The sequence below is a fragment of the Aethalodelphis obliquidens genome, unplaced genomic scaffold (genome assembly GCF_003676395.1).
Source record: "Aethalodelphis obliquidens isolate GAN/ISIS:26980383/991018 unplaced genomic scaffold, ASM367639v1 scaffold27, whole genome shotgun sequence".
NCBI lineage: Eukaryota > Metazoa > Chordata > Mammalia > Artiodactyla > Delphinidae > Aethalodelphis > Aethalodelphis obliquidens.
In genome coordinates this window covers 23,236,158-23,256,407 of record NW_020837971.1, presented here as the reverse complement: position 1 = coordinate 23,256,407, position 20,250 = coordinate 23,236,158, and the positions used below count along the sequence as shown (strand labels likewise).

The window sequence follows — 20,250 nt, the reverse complement described above, 5'->3', positions numbered from 1 at the left end:
TGTGTTTGAGTCCCTGCTTCTGGACAAGACAGTGTTGTTATCCCCATATTATTTGAGAAATCTGAAGTCCTGTGATGTTAAGCAACTGACTTTTGACCACAAACTTTAAACCTAGATATATGTCTGAATCATCCTATATGGATTAATAGATTCTAAACCCATGGTATTTAAATTACTTGAAGACTCCCCAAGGAATACATAGATATGACAAGGGATTAAAAATATAAACAGCTTTACTGAGGTATGTTTTACACACCATAAAGTTTGCCCACTTAAAGTGTTCAATTCAGTGGGGTTTTTTTCTTCATTTCTTTAGGATATTCACTGAATTGTACAACCATTGCCACATCTAATTTTAGAACTCTTTCATCACTCCAAAAATAAACCCATGCCTATTAGCAGTAAAGATACGGATGCTTTCAAGGAGTCAATTTCCATTTCTGTTACTCTTGTATGTACTCCTTCCTAAAGTTGATCTGCCTGATAAATTATCTGTACTTAGAGATACAGATTGATTTCTTCTTTTCCCTCTTTCCCCACCTCTCCCTTTGCCTTTTCTAATTTTACCACAAAGAGGAATGGAGCATACCTCCCACAAATCATGTACTAGGGTATATGGCCATGGAATAAAAAGGTCATTCAAAATAAATGTCACCAATGCCTCCTTTACTCAAGATACCATCCACCCATGCCAGGGCTTCATGTCTTTCTTTGTCTATGCATTTTTCTCTATAAGAAAATTAAAGCATTAGAAATGAGGGAGATTTGACCTGTTTTGAGCTATTCTAAATTCAGATAAAAGGCAGAATTTGTTTACAAGGGTAAAGAAAATTTGTTAGTTTCACTTATTCCATCTCCAGACTCTTCAAAGAGTCTATTGCTCCTTCTGGTAAGTCCTGTGAAAGCAAATGAAAGGGAACATTATAAGAAATTGAAGGCATTAATGCCTTTTTTTTTCCATCTAAGGCTACAAATTTATGGCAAGGCTACATGCTTTACTTAGCTATATATTGTAGAATTAGAATTCTGAAGTTTGTGCTTGTCCTGCAAAAGCTTATAGAGCATACTTATTTAAATTTAAAATAAGCTTAGACTTTTATGACAAAATCTTGATATTTTACTACCAGTAGTGGGAGCTAAGTAACATTGGACAGTACTTCCAATGGAAAAACAACTGGATTAACATTTTTTTAATATCAAAAAGCTAATAAGGTGGAGAGAAATTACTGGGCCAATGAGAGGGTAGAAACTCTAAAATTTAAGCTATCACTTAGGGTCACTTCAGCCTTACAGCAATTTGCTGTTCTGGAAAGGGAAACTAAACTTTAACTGAACATTTCCTAGCCTCGTGGGTATAAAACACCAAAAATTAGAATTGGTCTTTGAAAACCACCCACTACACCTGAAGGCTTTCACCTTAGAAGTAAGGGTAGATCAATAGTAAAAAGCCTTGAACAGACTACAGCTGCTTCACAATAAAAGAGAAAACCAAGTCTTGGACTGGTATTAAGGTGATCCTAGATTGCTATCATTCCCAGAATCCAGACATACAAATAAAACTTCTTTGGAGGATGATAGTATATTAATTACTAAGCCTCAAATTATTTCTGTCAATAACTTTTAAAATATAATGTTTAACACATAATCAACAGTAACCAAACGCATAAAGAGAAAGGACACTGTGAATGAGAATCAGCAGAAATGAGAGAAAACAAAGAGACAAAAATTGATTCTAGACGTTGGAAATATGCATAAAATGTTCAAAAAGAAAAAAAAGATTAAGCTCGAAATTTTTGTAAATAAGTTAGAAATTAGAAAATGCAAAATTAGAAAAATGAGAAAAATGTAGTACCAGAACTGAAAAATACAGTAAGCAAAGAATAAGGTAGATGGGTGCTGTAGCAGATTAGACACAGTTAAAGAGAGAATTGGAGAACTGTAGATAAAAGAGAGGAAAATACTCTTGATGATGCACAAATTTACAAAAAGATGGAAAATACCAAAGGGAGAGTAAAAATCATAGAGGATACAGTGAAAAAGAAAAACATATGTTTATTTGGAATTCTAGATGTGTAAGAGAATAGGAGAGAAGCAACATGTGAAGACACAATTATCATATCCACTGCTGTTTATTTATGGAGTTCCCTGCGGCATCCCCTCACATATTCTGCTGTACATTAAGGATTAATTATTAGTAAGCCAATCATGACAGCAGCAGCAGCAGCTGCTGGTGTCAGCCCCAGCACCAACAAAAATGGCAGCAAGAGTCTCAAAAAACAGACAAAGCACAGAAGACACAAAAATGGAAAGAAGGAGATTTTTGAAAGTTATTTCTTCACATTGTTTATGGTAATTGCATTGTTTAGAATCTGGGCATCAGTTGTTATCTTTTGTTAGGTCTTGTTGAACATGAAATTCTAGGAAATTGAAACATGATATTGTTGGTGATGGAGGATCTTAATGTGGATGCTAAAGTATCAGGACATAAAGAGAGATCTCCTTCAATGTTATTAGTCTTGTCAGAAGAAACTAGGAAATATCTAGATTTATTAGTAGAGGTTCCCATTGAATCAGATTCCAAGAGCACTAGAGATGAAGTCAAAGATCAAATTTAATCACTTCTTTATGAAATAGTACACACAAAACATTCAGAGAACAGAGATAGAAGACGCACCAGCAGAAGAATAGCTACTAGAAAATGAATATTTATTAGGAAATTATGTAGATGATAAATTTGAGGACCTGGAAACTAAAACATTTCATAAAGAAATTGAAGCTACATAACATAGAAGTGGCAGCTTACAAGACTAATCAGGAAGTGGAAGAGAAAAATCCAGATTCCAATGAAAGACTGTGCCATGATACCAATGACGTGATAAACCAAGATGATGATGAACAATAATATGAACAACCAGAAAATGAGAAAAATTTGAGAAAAATCCAGATTCCAATGAAAGACTGTGCATTTGAGAAAAATGTGTATTTGAGAAAATTCCAGATTCCAATGAAAGACTGTGCCATGATACCAATGACATGATAAACCAAGATGATGATGAACAATAATATGAACCACCAGAAAATGGGGAGACATAAATTCAGACCCTGCTAGGAAATATTTAGTTACCTTCTTGAAGAAGAACAATAGGAAATGACAGATTTCAGAATCTTTGCCCGTAAAACTAGAGGAGGACCAATCTTATCCACACATCACTCACCAACTTTATCAATACATTGCCCACAGGAAACAAGTAATTGTGACAAATCTTGTAAATTGCTGAAAAGCTCATAATCTAAAACATTTTAAATGAATTGTAGTCAATTGTAATTTAGAATACTTTTTAGAAATAAAAAATTGATGTGATTTTGCATTTCTACATGCCTCATTTTTGACAGTAGATCCATTGGTTTTATTTGCTTGTTTGCTCCATCTCTCACACAGCTCTTATTCTTACCCATGTTTATGTGTAATCTTCAGAAAAGATGTAGAAATTATATTGATGTAGCAGAAATTGTTTTGTCAAAGATATCATATTTGTTAGTAGTGCATAACACTAACAATGTTAGGTTTATTTGGGTGACCTCTATGCTAAACATGGATTTTTATCTGCAAAGGCACTGAAATATTTGCTAATGACTCAGGCTGATAGGAATCATCATAAACTGTGTGCCAATCAACAGGACAACGGGATACTGGGGAATATAGTACATATAGATATACTGGAACTAGATATAGTAGAATAAAACAGCACAATTAACAACTCAACCTAATAGACATACAAAAATAAATCTTTTTGCAAGGACCATTTACAAAAATTACCACATACTATGCCATAAAACAAGTCTAAAAATATTTCAAATGTTTTAAGTCATACAAAGTATATTCTTTGCCCACAAGACTATTATGACAGGTCAAAACACCTTAGAAAATCATGCATTTGGAAATATAAAAATGTATTTATGAATGAGTGATGGGCCAAAGAAGAAATCATAAAGGAAACTAGAAAATATCTTGAACTGAATAATAAAATGTTGTACAACACAAGGAATATAGCCAATATCTTACAATAACTATAAATGGAGTATAACCTTTAAAACTTGTGAATCACTGTATTGTACAGCCGTAGATTATATAATGTTGTACATCAACTGTACTTCAATTTAAAAAATAAAATCAATCATGGGAGGAGTGCACCTCCAGGGAAGGAAAGGCCAGAAGTGATTCCGCCATGGTTGGGACCAGCCTGGAGCCAGTGAGGGTCCCTGACTGAAGACCCAGCAGGCCAGCTTCGAAGAAAACCTAGAGAGAGGGCAAGTTACAAATCATCCCCAGACTACAGGAGATACAGACATGGCAGAAGGGACTTGGATCAGGTCAGAAGCCAATTTCCCTGTGGTACCTAAGTGGATCCTGATGAATTTACCCTTGCAAGTGAAAAAGATGACATTACATACAAAACTGGAAGTGCACGAGTAAGAAGAGATTGAATAATAACTCATACATGCCTTTTGGGGCATTTAAGCCCTGAGAAAACCCTCTGTGACCCAGAGACTCACAAAGCGCAAGGAGTTGTCATTCTTCACTGTCTTGGCATTGCCAAAGGCCTCCAGCAGGGGATTGGCATTGATGATTTGATCTTCCAGAGTTCCCTGCAAAGGCAAGAGCAGTCCTCACATCTGGGCTTCCTGAGCACTCTGACACTCTTGATTCAGACACACCAATCAGACCCACCTGCACTTTGCCACTTTCATCCTTCTTCTCTCCAGTAACTGCAATTGTTGCAAAGTACTAGATGACACGCTCCTCTGTGTTCACAGTCTTTCCTGCTCCAGATTCTCCACTGTCAAACAGAAACCAAATAATACATCAGAACTACAGCTTACATTGTCAGTATCTAAGACAATCACCACAAACCAGAGAAGAAGAAAAAAATCACTTATGCGGTCAGGATGGACTGGTTCTCATGATCTGTGAAAAAGAAATCAAGACCATCAGTTTTTAAAAATAGTACACATCCAATATGAAGATTATCGACTCTGTTCAGATTAAACATAGTTTATTCTTTTTAACATTTTGAAGATGTTGCCTGTGATCTTGGTTTTGTGTGTCGATCCCAGATAGTACTTGCCTCTTGCAGTAAAATTTGTGAAAATGAGAGGCAAAGAATCATCTGTTTCTTCTTAAAATATTATTAATTTTAAAATTTATGGGAAATTTCAAACATATACAAAGGTAGAGGCCATAATGTAAAGAGCTCCTATGTACCCATCATACAGTTTCAGCAGTTATTATTTGGCCAGTTTTATATAATCTATACTCCAATCCTAAACTCACTCAGTTATTTTAAAGAAAATACCAGGCATCATATAATTTCATCTATAACTATTTCAGTAAGAATCATACAATTCTGAAGTTTCATTTAACAGATGAAGAAACAAACCCAGAGAGAAATAAGTGATTTTCTAATACTTACATAGCTTGTCAAGATATTTAGGCCAATAATTTATATATTTTTCTGCTACCTGGCCTCCTCCAGGTTCTTCATATTAATTTGACTACTGCTAATTCTAAAAAAGGAAGGGATCTGGAATTGTAACTGTTGGTGCTCATTTACTTTTAGTCTCCTTGTATACACACTTCTAAGGGATAAAAACAAAAATTATCACTAAAAATAATAAAATAAAAAAATAAAATAGAATTATTGTAGCAATGTGTGGGAATGCAACTATAACAGTGCCTGGAGGAAAATATATAATCTTTTTTTTAATAATCTTAAATGAATATGTTATAACAGAAGAAAACCTGAAAATTTAAGAACTAAGCAAGCATCCATCTCAAAATGAGAAAAAATAATAGTTTTTTAAGTTGAATGGAGGATATAATAAAGATAAAATGAGAAAAGAGAAAACAAACATATATTTTAAAAGAACACCAAGGCCACAAGTTGGTTCATTGATAAACAATTGATAAATATCTGCCACTGTCAATCAAGAAGAACAAAAATATATAACTTTGGGGAAGCCAAATATAATGCTGACCTCATAAAACTGTGAATCCCCAGATAGCCTCAAAAACAGTGCAGAACAAGACAAATGACAGTATATAAAAGCCTTACCATCACCATAACTAGAAGGCAGAGAAATTCTAAATTTCAAATTACTGCAAGTTCAAAAGAAAAGAAAACAGAAAATCCTAACAAGTCATGTCTCAACATCTCAACAGAAACCCTTTTTTTGGTAAATAAGGACAGCTTTGGAAAAATTACATGGTAGACAGAAGCCAGCTTAAAATTGGTCAAAACTGTGGATAAATAGACAAAGTCTAGGACTAAAAATATAGATAATGTCAAAGTCTAAGTCTACAGAGAAGGAGTTAAAAGAACATGTGATCTGAGATGGCAGTTTCTGAAAGGAATTGATTGTGTAGGAGAAGAAGGTTAAAAGAAAAAAAAGAAGGAAAAGAGGAAAATTTAAGATCCTGAAAGGCAAAAAGAATTATTTAATTGGAGATTTTACAACCCCTCTGGTAACAGTCAACTAAGATAAGGAAAAAACTTTATTAAAGAAACTGTACTTTGCTACACTGACAGAAGAGGGTACCACTGAACTACAAATATTAAACCACACAAAATTCACAGAATTAATTAAAGAAAACTGTAATAAAACAGAAAACAAGAATCAAAATACTTTAGTGAAGAAAATTCCTCCCCAAATCAACTTTAAAAAATATTGTAATATAACACTCTGAAGTTTGTTATATATTTTCAGGCAAGCATTTGAGAATATGAAAATTGCCTGCATAAAGAAATTCAAAGATTTACAAATAAAATTTTAGGTGAAACAAGTGAAAGAAAATTCATTTCAAAATTAAGACCTAATTTCATGATGCCCAAGGAAACTAAAATTAAATAAGATTTAATTAAAATAAAAATTTAATGGAGGACTTTGAAGAAAGGCAGGAAGACATCCAAGAGAAGAAGAATGAAGAATTAGTTAAAAATATCTGAGTGAAAATGGTTGAAAAGGAAGATAAGCAAAGATAAGCAAAGAAGAAAGAATATATGTATAATTGGAGTCCCTGAAGAAAAACTAAATGATAGAATGGAAATAATATGTTAAACCAGGGTTTCTCAACTTTGGCGCAATGACATTTTGGGCTGGATAATTCTTTGTTGTGGGAGAGATTTTGTGCAGTGTAGGATGATTAGCAGCATTCCTGGCTTCTCCCCACTAAACACCAGTAGCACCTTTCTTGATGAATGAAAATCCATTCTCAAAATGCTAGAAAATGGACAGCAAAGGAAAACAACAATAGTACAAAGCGAGAAAAAAGATAACAGAAGAAATTAAAGAAGTACAGGAGATGGAGTAACATGCACTCAACTATCCTGCCTTAATAATGTAGAAAACTGAACAAATTTTGAGAAATAATGGCTTCCAGACACTAGACAAGAGGCAGTGAAGTACTAAGCTCTCTGAGGAAGGAAGAACATTGTGAACTCCACAATCATACTGGCTTACTACCCGGAGACAGTTTCTAAACCACAGTCCAGGGAAGGGAAATCCATACAAAGCTTCACACTTTCATGCAGTTGAGGAGACAGGGATTGATGTTCTGGGGGTAAGGGGCAAGTCAAGCATAATTTGCAGAGTAGGATACCAGGGAGGAGGGAGCTACAGCAAGGGGGCTCTGGAGATCTGGGAGAGAGAATGAGCAGATCTTTGAGCAATGATCTGTGCCTCCTTAAGGGGAAACTACCAAAGCTGAGGAAACACCTATTGTAAAGAACTGGCATGATCATTTTCTGAAGCTCAAACAGGCAGGGGATGTCCATGTCCCCACAAAGTAGAAGGAAGAAACTTTTTAGTTCATGGGATGTCAGGTGGACACTTCAGAAGGATGTCACCTCTGAAGTCAGGCTTAGTTAGCCCTACTCTAAAGCTTCCTCTGGACTTTAATAAACAAAGCTTAAAAGCAACCCTCAAAAGCACCCAACTGATTTCAAGTACTGAACTTTGTGCTGGAACAGAATCTAACACTATTTAAGTATTAAAATAAGTTCTAGTAACCAATAAACTAACATCCAAAATAAGCAAAACTCAATTAAAAATTAATATTTATGCAAAGGAGAAGAAAAATATTACCCATAGTCAGGAGCAAAAGTAAGTCAGTAATGCCAGACACAGAAGTGACAGACATGAAGAAACAAGCAGACAGGGATATGTTCAAGCAGCTATTACAAATGTGTTCCCTACATTCAGGATGTAGAGGAGACCACACTATGATGATGTGGAAAATGGGCCATACAAACAAGACTCAGAAGAACTTCTAGAGAAAAACACCATGTCTAAAATGAAAGATAAGTGGATAGCTTCAAGAACAGATTAGACACTGCAGAATAAAAGGTCAGTGAAATTAAAGACATAGCAGTAGAAACTCGAACATGAAATACAGAGAGAAAATTAACAAATAAAGCATCAGTCAGCTGTGGGACAGTGTCGAGCAGTCTAACATACATGTAATTGGAATTCCAGGGTAAAAAGGAAAGTGGGAAAAAATATTTTGGGAAATAATGGCCCAAATTGTTCCTAACTGAAGAAAATTATGAATCTTCACATCCCAAAAATTCAGCAAATGCCAAGCTGAGTAAAGATAAATAAAACCATGCACATCAACCACATTGTGGAAAAACAGTGATAAAGAGAAAATCCTAAAATAGTTAGAGAAAAAAAATTATGTACAGAGGAACACATGTAAAACTGACAGTAGGTTTCTTGTCAGAATCTGTACAAGCCAGAATAAAATGAAAACACATTTTAAATTTTTAAAAAATCAACTATGAATACTTTAACCAGAAATAACACATTTCAAAAATAATGTCAAAACACACAAGGACATTTTCAGAAAAACCAAGCTGAGAAAATTCATTGCTAGCAGACATAAAGGAAGTTCTTTAGATAGAAAAAACTAAAGTATATGGAAATTTGAATTTCCACAATGAAATGGATTTGAGATCAACAGAAATGGTAAATATGTGGGTAAGAATAAAATACTATGTTTTGTTTTTAAGTTAAAGTATACTGACTGTTAAAGAAACAACCATTACAGGGCTTCCCTGGTGGCGCAGTGGTTGAGAGTCTGCCTGCCAATGCAGGGGACACGGGTTTGTGCCCCGGTCCGGGAAGATCCCACATGCCGCGAAGCGGCTGGGCCCGTGAGCCATGGCCGCTGAGCCTGCGCGGCTGGAGCCTGTGCTCCACAATGGGAGAGGCCACAACAGTGAGAGGCCCGCGTACAGCAAAAAAAGAAAAAAAAAAGAAAAGAAAGAAACAACCATTACAAGTAGTTAGAGGTTATAGCATATGTAGGAGTAAACTGTATAACAGTAACCCAGGGAATGTCAGGATGAAATGTCAGGGGATATGCTGTTGTAATTTTTACACCATTTGTGAAATGGTGTAATATACTGTAAACCCTAGAATTAAAGACATGTATTGTAAATCCTAGAGTGACCATGATAAAAGAAAGAAAGAGAGAGAGACACACAGAAAGGAAGGAAGGAAGGAAAGAGAGAAAGAAAGAAGGCTAATAGGCAGAGATAAAATTAAATTGTAAAGAGGAAAAAAATTACCTTAACTAATCCAAAACAAAGTAATGCAAAAGGAAAAGGAGGTGAAACAAATAGTAAATAAAGCTAGATTTTAAAGCTAGATATAAACCAAATTATGTCGATTGTTATATTGACTCTAACTATATATAATTAAATTTAAAGTCAGCAATTTTTATGTTGGATTAAAAAAATTAATACCCAACTATATTCTGGCTACAAGAAAACCATGTTAAATAGAAATAGATAAAAGTTTAAGATGGGAAAATATATACTGCACAAAAAAGAGTTAAAGAAAACAGAAATATCTGTAATAATATCAAACGAAGTAGATTTCAGAGCAAGAAATTTTACCAGATAGATATTCCATGACGAAAAAGAAGGTCAATTTATAAAATGACCTAATAACGCAACTCAAATACATGAAGCAAAAAACTGATGGAACTGAAAAGCAGATCCACAATCACTATCAGAGATTTAAACACTCCATTCTTAGTAACTGATAGAAAAGGTAGACAGAAAAAAAAAGTGAAGATAAAGAAGATATAAAAAGAAGATATAAAAAAACATTATTGACTGACTTGACCTACTTGGTATAGTCCACACAACAATAGCAGAATAGGAATTCTTGTCAATTCACACAGAGGGTTCACCAAGGTAAATTGTATTCTGGGACATAAAATAAATCAATAAATTAAGAGAATTGAAATTATACACAGAATACGCTCTGATTGCAAATGAATTAAGGTAGAAATCAGTAATGAAAGGTATCAGGTAAAGACTGAAGATGCACATACATGTTTAGGGTCTAGCAATATAGCACGTGGTTACTAAAGTTAAGTCATGATAAAGTGAAGTCTACCCCAGAAATGTAAAATTTGCTTAACTTTAGGAAATCGGTAAACATAACTAACTGTATCACAGTAGAAAAGTCATATACTCATCTAAACATAGGCAAAAAAAGAAAAAAGTTTGATGAAAAGAACTGAAAATTATCCTCAAATTAACAATAGATATCTATGAAAAGGTAAATCAAACAATATTTGAACTCTACACATTGGAGTTCCTAGCCAGCTGAACCAAAGAAACATAAAAATAGTATAAAACTTAGAAAGTGTTAAACAAATCTATTATTCTTGATAATATGATTATGCATGTTAAAAATCCAAATAAATCTGCAGTTAACTTACTGAAATTAAAAAATGAGTATAATAAGTTTTCTAGAAATAAATATTATTATAAAATCATTAATTGTATTCTAAATATCAGTGAGAAGCAGAACATTTTTTAAAAGTTTAAGCTATCATTTAAAATTGCATCAAAATTGTTAACTATTGAGTAATAAATCTAACAAAACATATTCAAGAACCTGTGGCAAAACTAGTACGTGTATTGAGAGAAATTTTAAAATACCCAAATAGATAGAGAAATATACTATTATCTGGATTGGAAGGCTCAACATTTAAAGTTTTTTTAGACCTTTCTAAGTTGATTTATAGTTTCAATGTAATTTCAATCAATATCCTATCTGTGTATTTGTGGAAATTGAAAATTTCTTTATAAAATGGATGCAGAAACCAAAGAATCAGAAATAACCAAGACTATTCTTAGGAAGAAGGGAAAAATCAATATTCATTTGTAATAAAAACTCTCAGCAAATTAGATTTATGAGGGGACTTCCTCAACCTGATATTTAAGGCATCTGTGATGAACTAAGGCTAAAGTAATGATGAAAGACAATTTTCTTTCTCTAAAATCAGGAAAAAGACAAAAATGCCTGCTCTTACCACTTTTATTTTCCATCCAATGGAGGTAATGGCTATTGCAGCAGGGTAAGGAAGAGAGGTAGAAGTCATAAATATTGGAAAGGAAGAAACAAATCTATCTTTACATAGAGATGACCTAATATTTATAGAAAATCCTCAGGAATCTTCAAAACAACTACTAAAAGTAATAGCTGAATTTATTAAAGGCATAAGTTTATTGTTAATATACAAAAACCAATTGTATTTGTGCATATCAGAAGACAACAATTGGAAAATGAAATTTCAAAAGATTCTGTTTACAATAGGGCCAAAATCAACATAGAATTTAGTGAAACACATGCACATTTTCTTCACTGACAGCTAGAGTACATTGATGAATGAAATCAATTAAAGAAGACCTAAATAAATGGAAAGCAAACCAGGTTTATGGACTGAAAGACTTATTATTGTTAATATGTTAATGCTTCCCCAGTTGATCTATAGATACTTTCAATGCAAACTCCATCAAAATCTTAAGAGACACTTTTGAAGAAATTGGCAAGCTGATTATAAAATCAATATAAAACGGAAACCTAAAATAACTAAATCAATTTTGAATAAGAAGAATAAACTTGGAGGATTTATGCCACCTGATTTCAAGTCTTACTATAAAGTTACAATAATCAGTACAAAAGGGAAAATGATAGATACAGATTAACGGAACATAAAAGAGAGTCCAGAAGTGGAGCCACCTAATATATTGCCATTTGATTTTTTTAATGTGCCAAGGCATTTTAGTGAAGAAAGGGAAGTCTTAATATATTACTAAAACAACTGGATATCCTATGGGGAAAAAAATCAAGTTTTACTATATTAACATATACAAAAAATTAACCTTAAAATGGATAATAGGGCTCAATATAAAATTAAGATTGTAAAATTTTTTAAATATTTAGATTTTCAAAATGCATTGTTAAGAAAATGAAATAGCAAGCTACACAATGGGAAAATATTCACAATCACATATATGACAAAGGATTTGTATCTATAATGTATAAAAACCTCTTAAAATTAATCAATAACAAGACAAACAACCCAAGTGAAAATGAACAAAAGATCTGAACAGACACGTCACAAAAAAAATAAGAATGGCTAAAAAATACATGAAAAGATGTTCAACATGCTGAGTCATTAGTGAAAAACAGTATATCCCCACAATGGCTAAAATTTAAAAGACTGAAAATTCCAGGTGTTGACAAGGATCCAGAACACTGGAACTCTCACACACTGCTGGTGGGATTGTGAAACATTACAGATACTTTGGAAACTCTTTAACACTGTTTAGAAGTTAAACACACACCTATCAAGTGTCCCAGCCATTCTACTCCTAGATATTTACCCAAGACAAATTTAAATGTATGTCCACACAATGACTTGAACATAAATATTCAAAGCAGCTTTATTCATAATTGCCAAAATGTGGAAACAAATATTCACATGCATGTGAAAGTATGAACAAATTGTGGCATAGTCATACAATGGAATAGTATTCAGCAATAAAAATCTACTGATACATGCAACAACATGAATGAATCTCAAAATCATTATACTGAATGAAAGTAGCCAGAAACAAAATATTACATACCAACTGATTCTATTTAAATAAACCTCTAAAAATACAAACCAATATAGAGTGGCAAAAAGCAGATCATTTGTTGCCCTGGCCTGGGAACAGGGGGAGATATGGATGCAAAGGGGCATGAGAAATACTTCTGCAAAATATAAATGCTCTGAATCTTGTCTGTTGTGTTTTCATGGATATACACAGCTATAATATCCCATCAAGTTGTATGCATTTATCGAATTTAGTTCATTGCAGTATATTATACCTCAATACAGTTTATTTTTTTAATAAAGGATATGATAAACAACTTTATGCCAGTCAATCTGACAACTTAGCTAAGATGAGAAAATTCCTTGAAAACACAACAAAACTGACATAGTAAGAAAGTCTGAGGAGCCCTATACCTATTAAATAGTTTAATTGATTATTAAAACACTTTCTACAGAAAAAACTCCAGGGCTAGGTAGTTTTACTAATGAGAAGATCAGATATTTAAGGAAGAAATAATATCATTTTACCCAAATAATATATTTGAGGACAAAAGAAGCCTGTCACCAAAATATGAAAAAGATGTTACAACAAAAATTAGTCTGATATGAACAGACAAAAAAATCCTTAGCAAAATTTTACTAAATTGAATTTGGTAATATATAAAAAGGATGATACATCACAACTAAGTGGGGATTATTCCAGGATTGCAAGATTTGTGTAGCATTCAAAAATCAGTGACTGTAATTTACTATATATGTTCTCAAACCACCACAGAATTAAATTAAAAATAAATAACTATAAGATGTCTAGGAAAGCATCAAATATTTTTAAATTAAACACCACAATTCTAAATAATCCATGGGTCAAAGAAGAAATCACAGGAGAAATTAGAAAATGTTTTAAACTGAATGATAAATTTGAAAATGAAACATATCAAATTTTGTATAAAGGAGTTAAAACTGTGCTAAGAAGAAAAAAATAGTCTTTTGTGTATATATTAGAAAACAAGAAAGGTCTAAAATTAATTACATACATTTCAATCTTAAAAAAATTATTAAGCCAAAAATCAGAAATGAGTAGAATAACATATATTTGTAAGTTTTAATTTAATTAGTAGGAGTATACACACACACACACACACACAAAATGTAAATTTCCAAGACAATAGAGGAAAGTGGGAAAGCATTAAATCTGGTGGATCCAAGACGTGCTTTGAAATAAGAAAAATGCAGAATGAGAGAAAAAGAAAGCATGGTGAATATAAAACATTAGCAATTTTCATTTACATCTAATCTTTTTAAACTTATTATTCACCCCTTCTAGGATGATGGAGAACCACTTTTACAATCAAACAAGAAATATAATGCAAAAGACTCATTTTACAAGTCCTCTACACAAAAGTAAGCATTTTTCCTGAGTAGAATTTGATTTAAAAATGTATTTCTTTTTTCTTTAATAACACATCTCCTTTGTGTCCACAATATCCTGGATCCTGTGAGGAATTCAAAGACTATCAGACACAATTCTTTACTTACTTACATTGATTGCTAAAATAAACAGTTAAAGGAAGAAAACCTATATTTAATAGAAAAATAAAACCAAAACAGAAAGGAAAGGCTCAGAGAGAGAGGACGAGATAAGGATGTCCAGCATCATAGAAAATGAGAGCAGAGAAGTTTGAAGGAGAACTTTTTTACTCAGTTGAAAATCATATAGAGTATCTGTTATGTGTCCATGCCCTAGGCTGTGAGATTCACCAGTGAATAAAAGACTCCTCCAATGAGCACTCACTCTAAAGGAAGACGGACAATAAGCCACAAACGTAATAAGTAAATAGATCATATCTTAGAAGGTGATGAGTCAATGAAAAAATAGCAGAGAAAAAATAGAACAGGATAAGAATATCAAGAGTGTCCTGTGTGGAGTAACCGGCTTCCAGAATAACTAGGAGGTCTGGGTAGGCCTCCTTGAGCGATGAGATTTGAGCAGGAACTTGGAAGTGAGTGATGTGCAGATATCTGGATTGACTACTTCCCAGTCAAAGGGAACGTAGAGCAAAAGCCCTGTGTCAGAAGTGTGATTGAGGTGTCAAGGAAGAGCAAAGGCCAGGGGTCTACAGTGCAGTAAGAGAGGGGTAGCAAAAGAAGAGGTCAGGGAGTACCCAGGAACCAGATCTTGCTGGGCACTTGCAGAGACTGTAAACAGTAGGGTGTTAGCAGTGAAGTGGCCAGATCAGACTTGTGTATCAAAGTAGTCATGGTGGCTGCTGGGTTCAAAGTGGACCAGGTGATGGGAGAAGATGGGAGACCAGGCAGAAGGTTGCTGCTGTCATCTAGGTCAGAGATAATGGCGTTTTGGAGGAGTGTGGTAGGAAGTTGTAACAGTTGCTGGCCTCTGGATACATTTTGAGAGCTGAGTCAACACAGTTTCCAGACTGGAGATTGTGAGCCTGAAACAAAGAGGCATGGAGAATGATTCCAAGGTTAGGGCTCTGCAGCTGGATGGACTGAAGCCATCACTTATCAAGATGAAGGCCGGTGGAGCAGGTTTGGAGGGAAAGAACAGAGGCCAGTTTTAGATGTGCTGAATATAAAGATGCTCATTAGACACCCATGTGGATGCGTCAAGTAGGCAACGGGGTCTGTGGGTCTGCAGTCTGGGGGAGAGGTCTGGGCTGGAGGAGCAAGTCTGGGTGTCATGGCTTATGGGCAGGGATGTCAAGCCCCAGCACTGGATGAGCCAGAGGAGAACAGAGCTTGAGTCCTGGCATCTGTACATCAAGAAAGAGGAGAAAAAGGGGGGTGGTGCCAGCACAAGGGACTGAGAGGAGGGAACCAATGGGGGGTTGGGGGGAGGAAATGCAGAGACCTAGTGCTTGGGTGGCAAACTAAGAAAGTGCTTTAGGGGGCAGGGGAGTGAACATCATGTGAATGTTACTGACTCCTCAGTGGCAGGTAATCAAGATCAGAGGTCTAACTTCGACCATCAGTGGCTGAGTGACCTTAAGCAAACAAATTCAGTTTTCTAAGCCATAGCTTATTTATTTATAAATTAATGTTCTTCTTGCCCTGCTGCAAAGCTCAAATGAATTTTTTTTCGGTAAAGTGTAAGATGTATATACGTGTATGCATTCGTTTTCTATTGCTGTGTAACAGATTACCACAATATGGCAGCTTTACATCATGCCCATTTAGTAGCTCACGTTTGCATAAGACAGAAGTGCTGGCAAGTGCCCACTGAGTTCAATGCTCAGGGTTTCTCAGGCTGGAATCAAGATGTCAGCAGCGGCTGAGTCCCAGTCCCCCAGGATCATTCGGATTGTTGGCAGAATTCAGCTCAGCGCAGCTCTAGGACTCTCAGGATTTGTTTAAGGATAACTGAAGTGTGTCTGCTGCTGTTTTCTTGCTTCTTTTTAGGGGTCACCTGTTTAGGTCAGAACCACTTAGGATAATCTGCCTTTTATTTATTTATTTTTTTGAATAACTCAAATTCAACTGATTAGGGACCTTAATTATCTGTGCACAATCCCTTTTTGCCATATAAAGTTGCCATATAAACTATCATAGGAGTGATACCCTACCATATACATTTGCTCTGCCCACACTTGAGGGGAGGTAACTACATACAGTATGTACGCCAGGGGCAGGAATCTTGGGGGGCAATTTAGAATTCTTCCTACCGCAGAATATGCTATTGTTAAGAACTATGCCAGCTGAATATGTATTTTTCATAAAATGTCATTATTTAATAATTTCATAGGGCTTATGAAACGGTTCCTTGGGATAAGATGCTACCACCAAAACTTGATCCAGAAGAAACAACAGTGGAAAAAGCTGCTGACCCTATCTCACAGTGTTTTACACTGAAAAGATATGAAGGATTGCCAGCAATAACTCAGGTCAGTGATCACCTCTCATAATGAAGTTTTTTAATACATCAAAGTACACAAAACTAAAAAGGAAATCAATTATATTGAAATACAGTTCTAAACATGGACTCCTAAGAGGTCTGTGAACTACAGGTTAAGAAGCCCACAGTATCTTGAAAAACTTCAGCTTTTACAGAGAAAAATGATAATTAGAGAGGAAAAATACAGTTTTAATATAAAATTTCAGCACAGGATTTGTGCACAGAAATTAAAACCAATTAAAGGACCAAAAATGTGTCTGGATTCCTATAACTATTTTTAAGAATCTCTCAACTCCTTTAAAATATTTTTATACCTTGTGAAAATTGGTCTTTTATTACATATTGTTTAGTGTTGAATTATACTTGTATCCAAAGTCCTTCCTGGTGAGATGATGGTCTAAGATGACAGCTCTGGGTGGGGGAGACTAGCCTGGGGCTGTGGAGCATGGGCTAATGGGGAGCCAAGAAAGCACAGTCTTGGGATGAAAATCCAAACCAGACCTTTCACAAGGGCTTCAGCCCAAAGGAGGTGGGTAACGAGGCAGATTCCAGCTGTGAGAAAACAAACTGACCCTGAGGGTCTGCAAGCAGAGCAGAGACCAGGAGTGGCTCTGGAGCAACCCCCGGAGTGACTAAGGGTGCTCGGGGAGTGCTTTCCATTGGGTGACCGGGGCTCTTGCCTGTGATACGAGAGGACTGAAGCTTGTATACTAGAAATTACAGTAACTTAGAACATATATACTAGAGATTACAGTAATTGGAACTTAAATACTAGAAATTACACTAACTTGGTTAAATACTTGTCATTCATTTTGATGGTGATTTTAGATGGTTGGTGGACTATGGGACAGATTTCAAACAAGATCTTTCTTGGCACCAGTCAAACCAGTCAATTTGTAAGTTTTATCTCCTAATGTTCTCATCAGTAGACCTTTTGCCGTCACATATTTATCATAAGAATCAGAGGCTCTAGCCCATGGGTGAGGGGCATGTCCTCCGGAGAGCATCCCAGAGGCCCTCAGACTTCGTCCCTGTGGCTGGAAAGAGAACACAAATCCCAGTTCAGTCACTCAGTGTTGCCAGCTTTCTCTTGTTTTCTCTTAACCCTTCTTAAAATTTAGACTATCAAATATACCACAACCATTTAAAAAAAAGAGTGTTTTATATGTCCCTTGATATGAAGAATTATAATGTTGTAAAATGCATGGACTTCAAGGGATTATGAATTATTTTCTATCAACTTTTGTATCATATAGTTATTTTGACTTCTATTAATGCTAGAAACAATGATTTATTACTAATCTTTCCACATAGGTAATTTTGTGCATTTAGTCTAAAAAGTTTGGTGTTTCTGTCTTTGAAAATGTCACTATTTTGTCTCTTTTTTCTTCTTTTGACCCACAATACAGCCATCATCTCTGTTTTTATTTTTTAAATTTATCTTTGAATAATTCCTATATAAAAATGTAAAATAAAAATATGATATAATCTGCGTGTCTACTTCCCAACTATAAAAACAAACCGTTACTAACACCACAGAAGCCCCTACGTACTTCTCTCTAAGCACATGTGCCTTCCTAAGGGATGACCATTATTCCAGCTGTGAAGTTTCACATTTTCATGCACCCTTAAAACATGTGTGTTATTCTTAACCAAGATGTGGAATTGTGCTCCATGTTTACAAGTGGTAAATAAGTGTTCCATGTTTATAAGTGGTATCAAACGTATATTCATACAACTTAACATTTTTGTTCAGTACTGTGTTTGTGAGACTCATGCTGACATCTCTAGGTGTTCATTTTCTCTGACGCATAGTCTTCCATTGAATCGTTATACCACAATTTATTCATCCATTCTCATAACTTAATTTTTTGTCTTATTTCTGTTGGAGTTGGAAACAATATCCCCATATCTTTATAAAGTATAAAGCTATTTCTGGGTTTTATATAGACATCCTTACGTGTACAATTGCTACATCAAAAGGTGTAAACTTCTTTATGTTCTAAATATTGCTACGTTATTCTCCAAATGAGTTTTACCAATGGACCAACCATCAGCAATGCTTGAATTCCCACTACTGAACTTTGTGGCCAGCATTTGGAATTTTCAAATTAGAAAAATTCTAATTTTAGAAGCATGAAATTGTACTTCATTATAATTTTAACATTTACCTGGTTACTAATAACCACTTTTTTTGTAAGTTGTAACTTACTGCATGTTCACATGTATAACTTACTTGTTCATATATTTTGTCTTTTACTGATTGATCATGCAAATTTTTAAGTCTATTATTCTGGATTAAAATCCTTTATTGGCAATATGCATATCTCCTTCTAGGCTGTGACTTTTCTATTTTATAGTGCCCTTTGCTGAACTGAAGTTCAAAGTTTTAATATAACTGAATTCATCAATATTTACCTCCATACCTTGTTATATTTGTGGAATTTTTAATAGATCTTTCTCTATCCAGAAGTAAAAAGGATATTATCCTTCATTTACTTTTTTTCCTAAAAATAATTAAAGTTTTTCTTTTCATATTTATCTCTTTAAAACATTTGAAGTCGATTCTCACTTATGATCTGAGCCAGGGACCTATTTCTCAGCATGGCTCGGCAGTTGTCCCGTCCCAGTTTAGTGAGTAGACTGCTGAGCAGACTAATGAGTGATTTGTAGCCTGCAACCCATTAGTGGAGAGTCACAACCAGCATTTTGTGAAAATTAAATAGAATAGAAAACATAAGAATGAATCACATGGAACTTTACGCAGATATGTGTATTTTGCAACAAATACTGTGGCTGGTTATGAAGAATAGTGTGAGACAGACAGATAATGCATAAGAAGAATGCATGCGTCCACAGTGAGATAATCCCATCTTTTGTTCCCTGGAGTTTCATGTGATGTTCTGGTTTGATGATGGTCAATTTGATCATCACCTCAATGGGAGGGTTTTTAATCTTGTACATTTAATTTTATATTTACCTAATCCATCATTAATTGCAAAGCAAAGTATGGGAGATTTTAGGCCTTAGTCAGCAAAATTAATAAGTTATTAATAAATTTAAGTTATGGAAAAATAATATCAAAGGTGACATTTTACAAATGTTTAACAATTGTATGTAGCACTTCAATAAAACCAGCATAAATTGCCCTTTAAAGAAGGATTTTTTGGGAGGACCTTCAAGATGGCAGAGGAGTAAGACTTCCTCCCCACAAATACATCAAAAATATATCTACATGTGGAACAACTCCTACAGAACACCTACTGAATGCTGGCAGAAGAACTCAGACCTCCCAAAAGGCAAGAAACTCCCCACATACCTTTTTTCTTTTGCCCTACCCACGTACCTGGATAGGACAAAAGAAAAAGCAAAGACA

General features: G+C 34.6%; 1 protein-coding gene and 1 pseudogene across 1 annotated transcript in view; both read left to right on the top strand.

Annotated features, from left to right (window-relative positions):
* SPMIP7 (sperm microtubule inner protein 7) overlaps positions 1–20,250 on the top strand; it is a 56,467-nt gene that overhangs the window by 9,708 nt on the left and 26,509 nt on the right. Inside the window, exons 3-5 of the mRNA XM_027124178.1 lie at positions 14,289–14,365; positions 16,725–16,863; positions 17,703–17,770. Of these exons, the coding sequence (XP_026979979.1) occupies positions 14,289–14,365; positions 16,725–16,863; positions 17,703–17,770 (284 nt within the window). The remainder of the gene's footprint in view (positions 1–14,288; positions 14,366–16,724; positions 16,864–17,702; positions 17,771–20,250) is intronic.
* LOC113629592 (aspartyl/asparaginyl beta-hydroxylase-like) lies at positions 2,206–2,784 on the top strand (annotated as a pseudogene).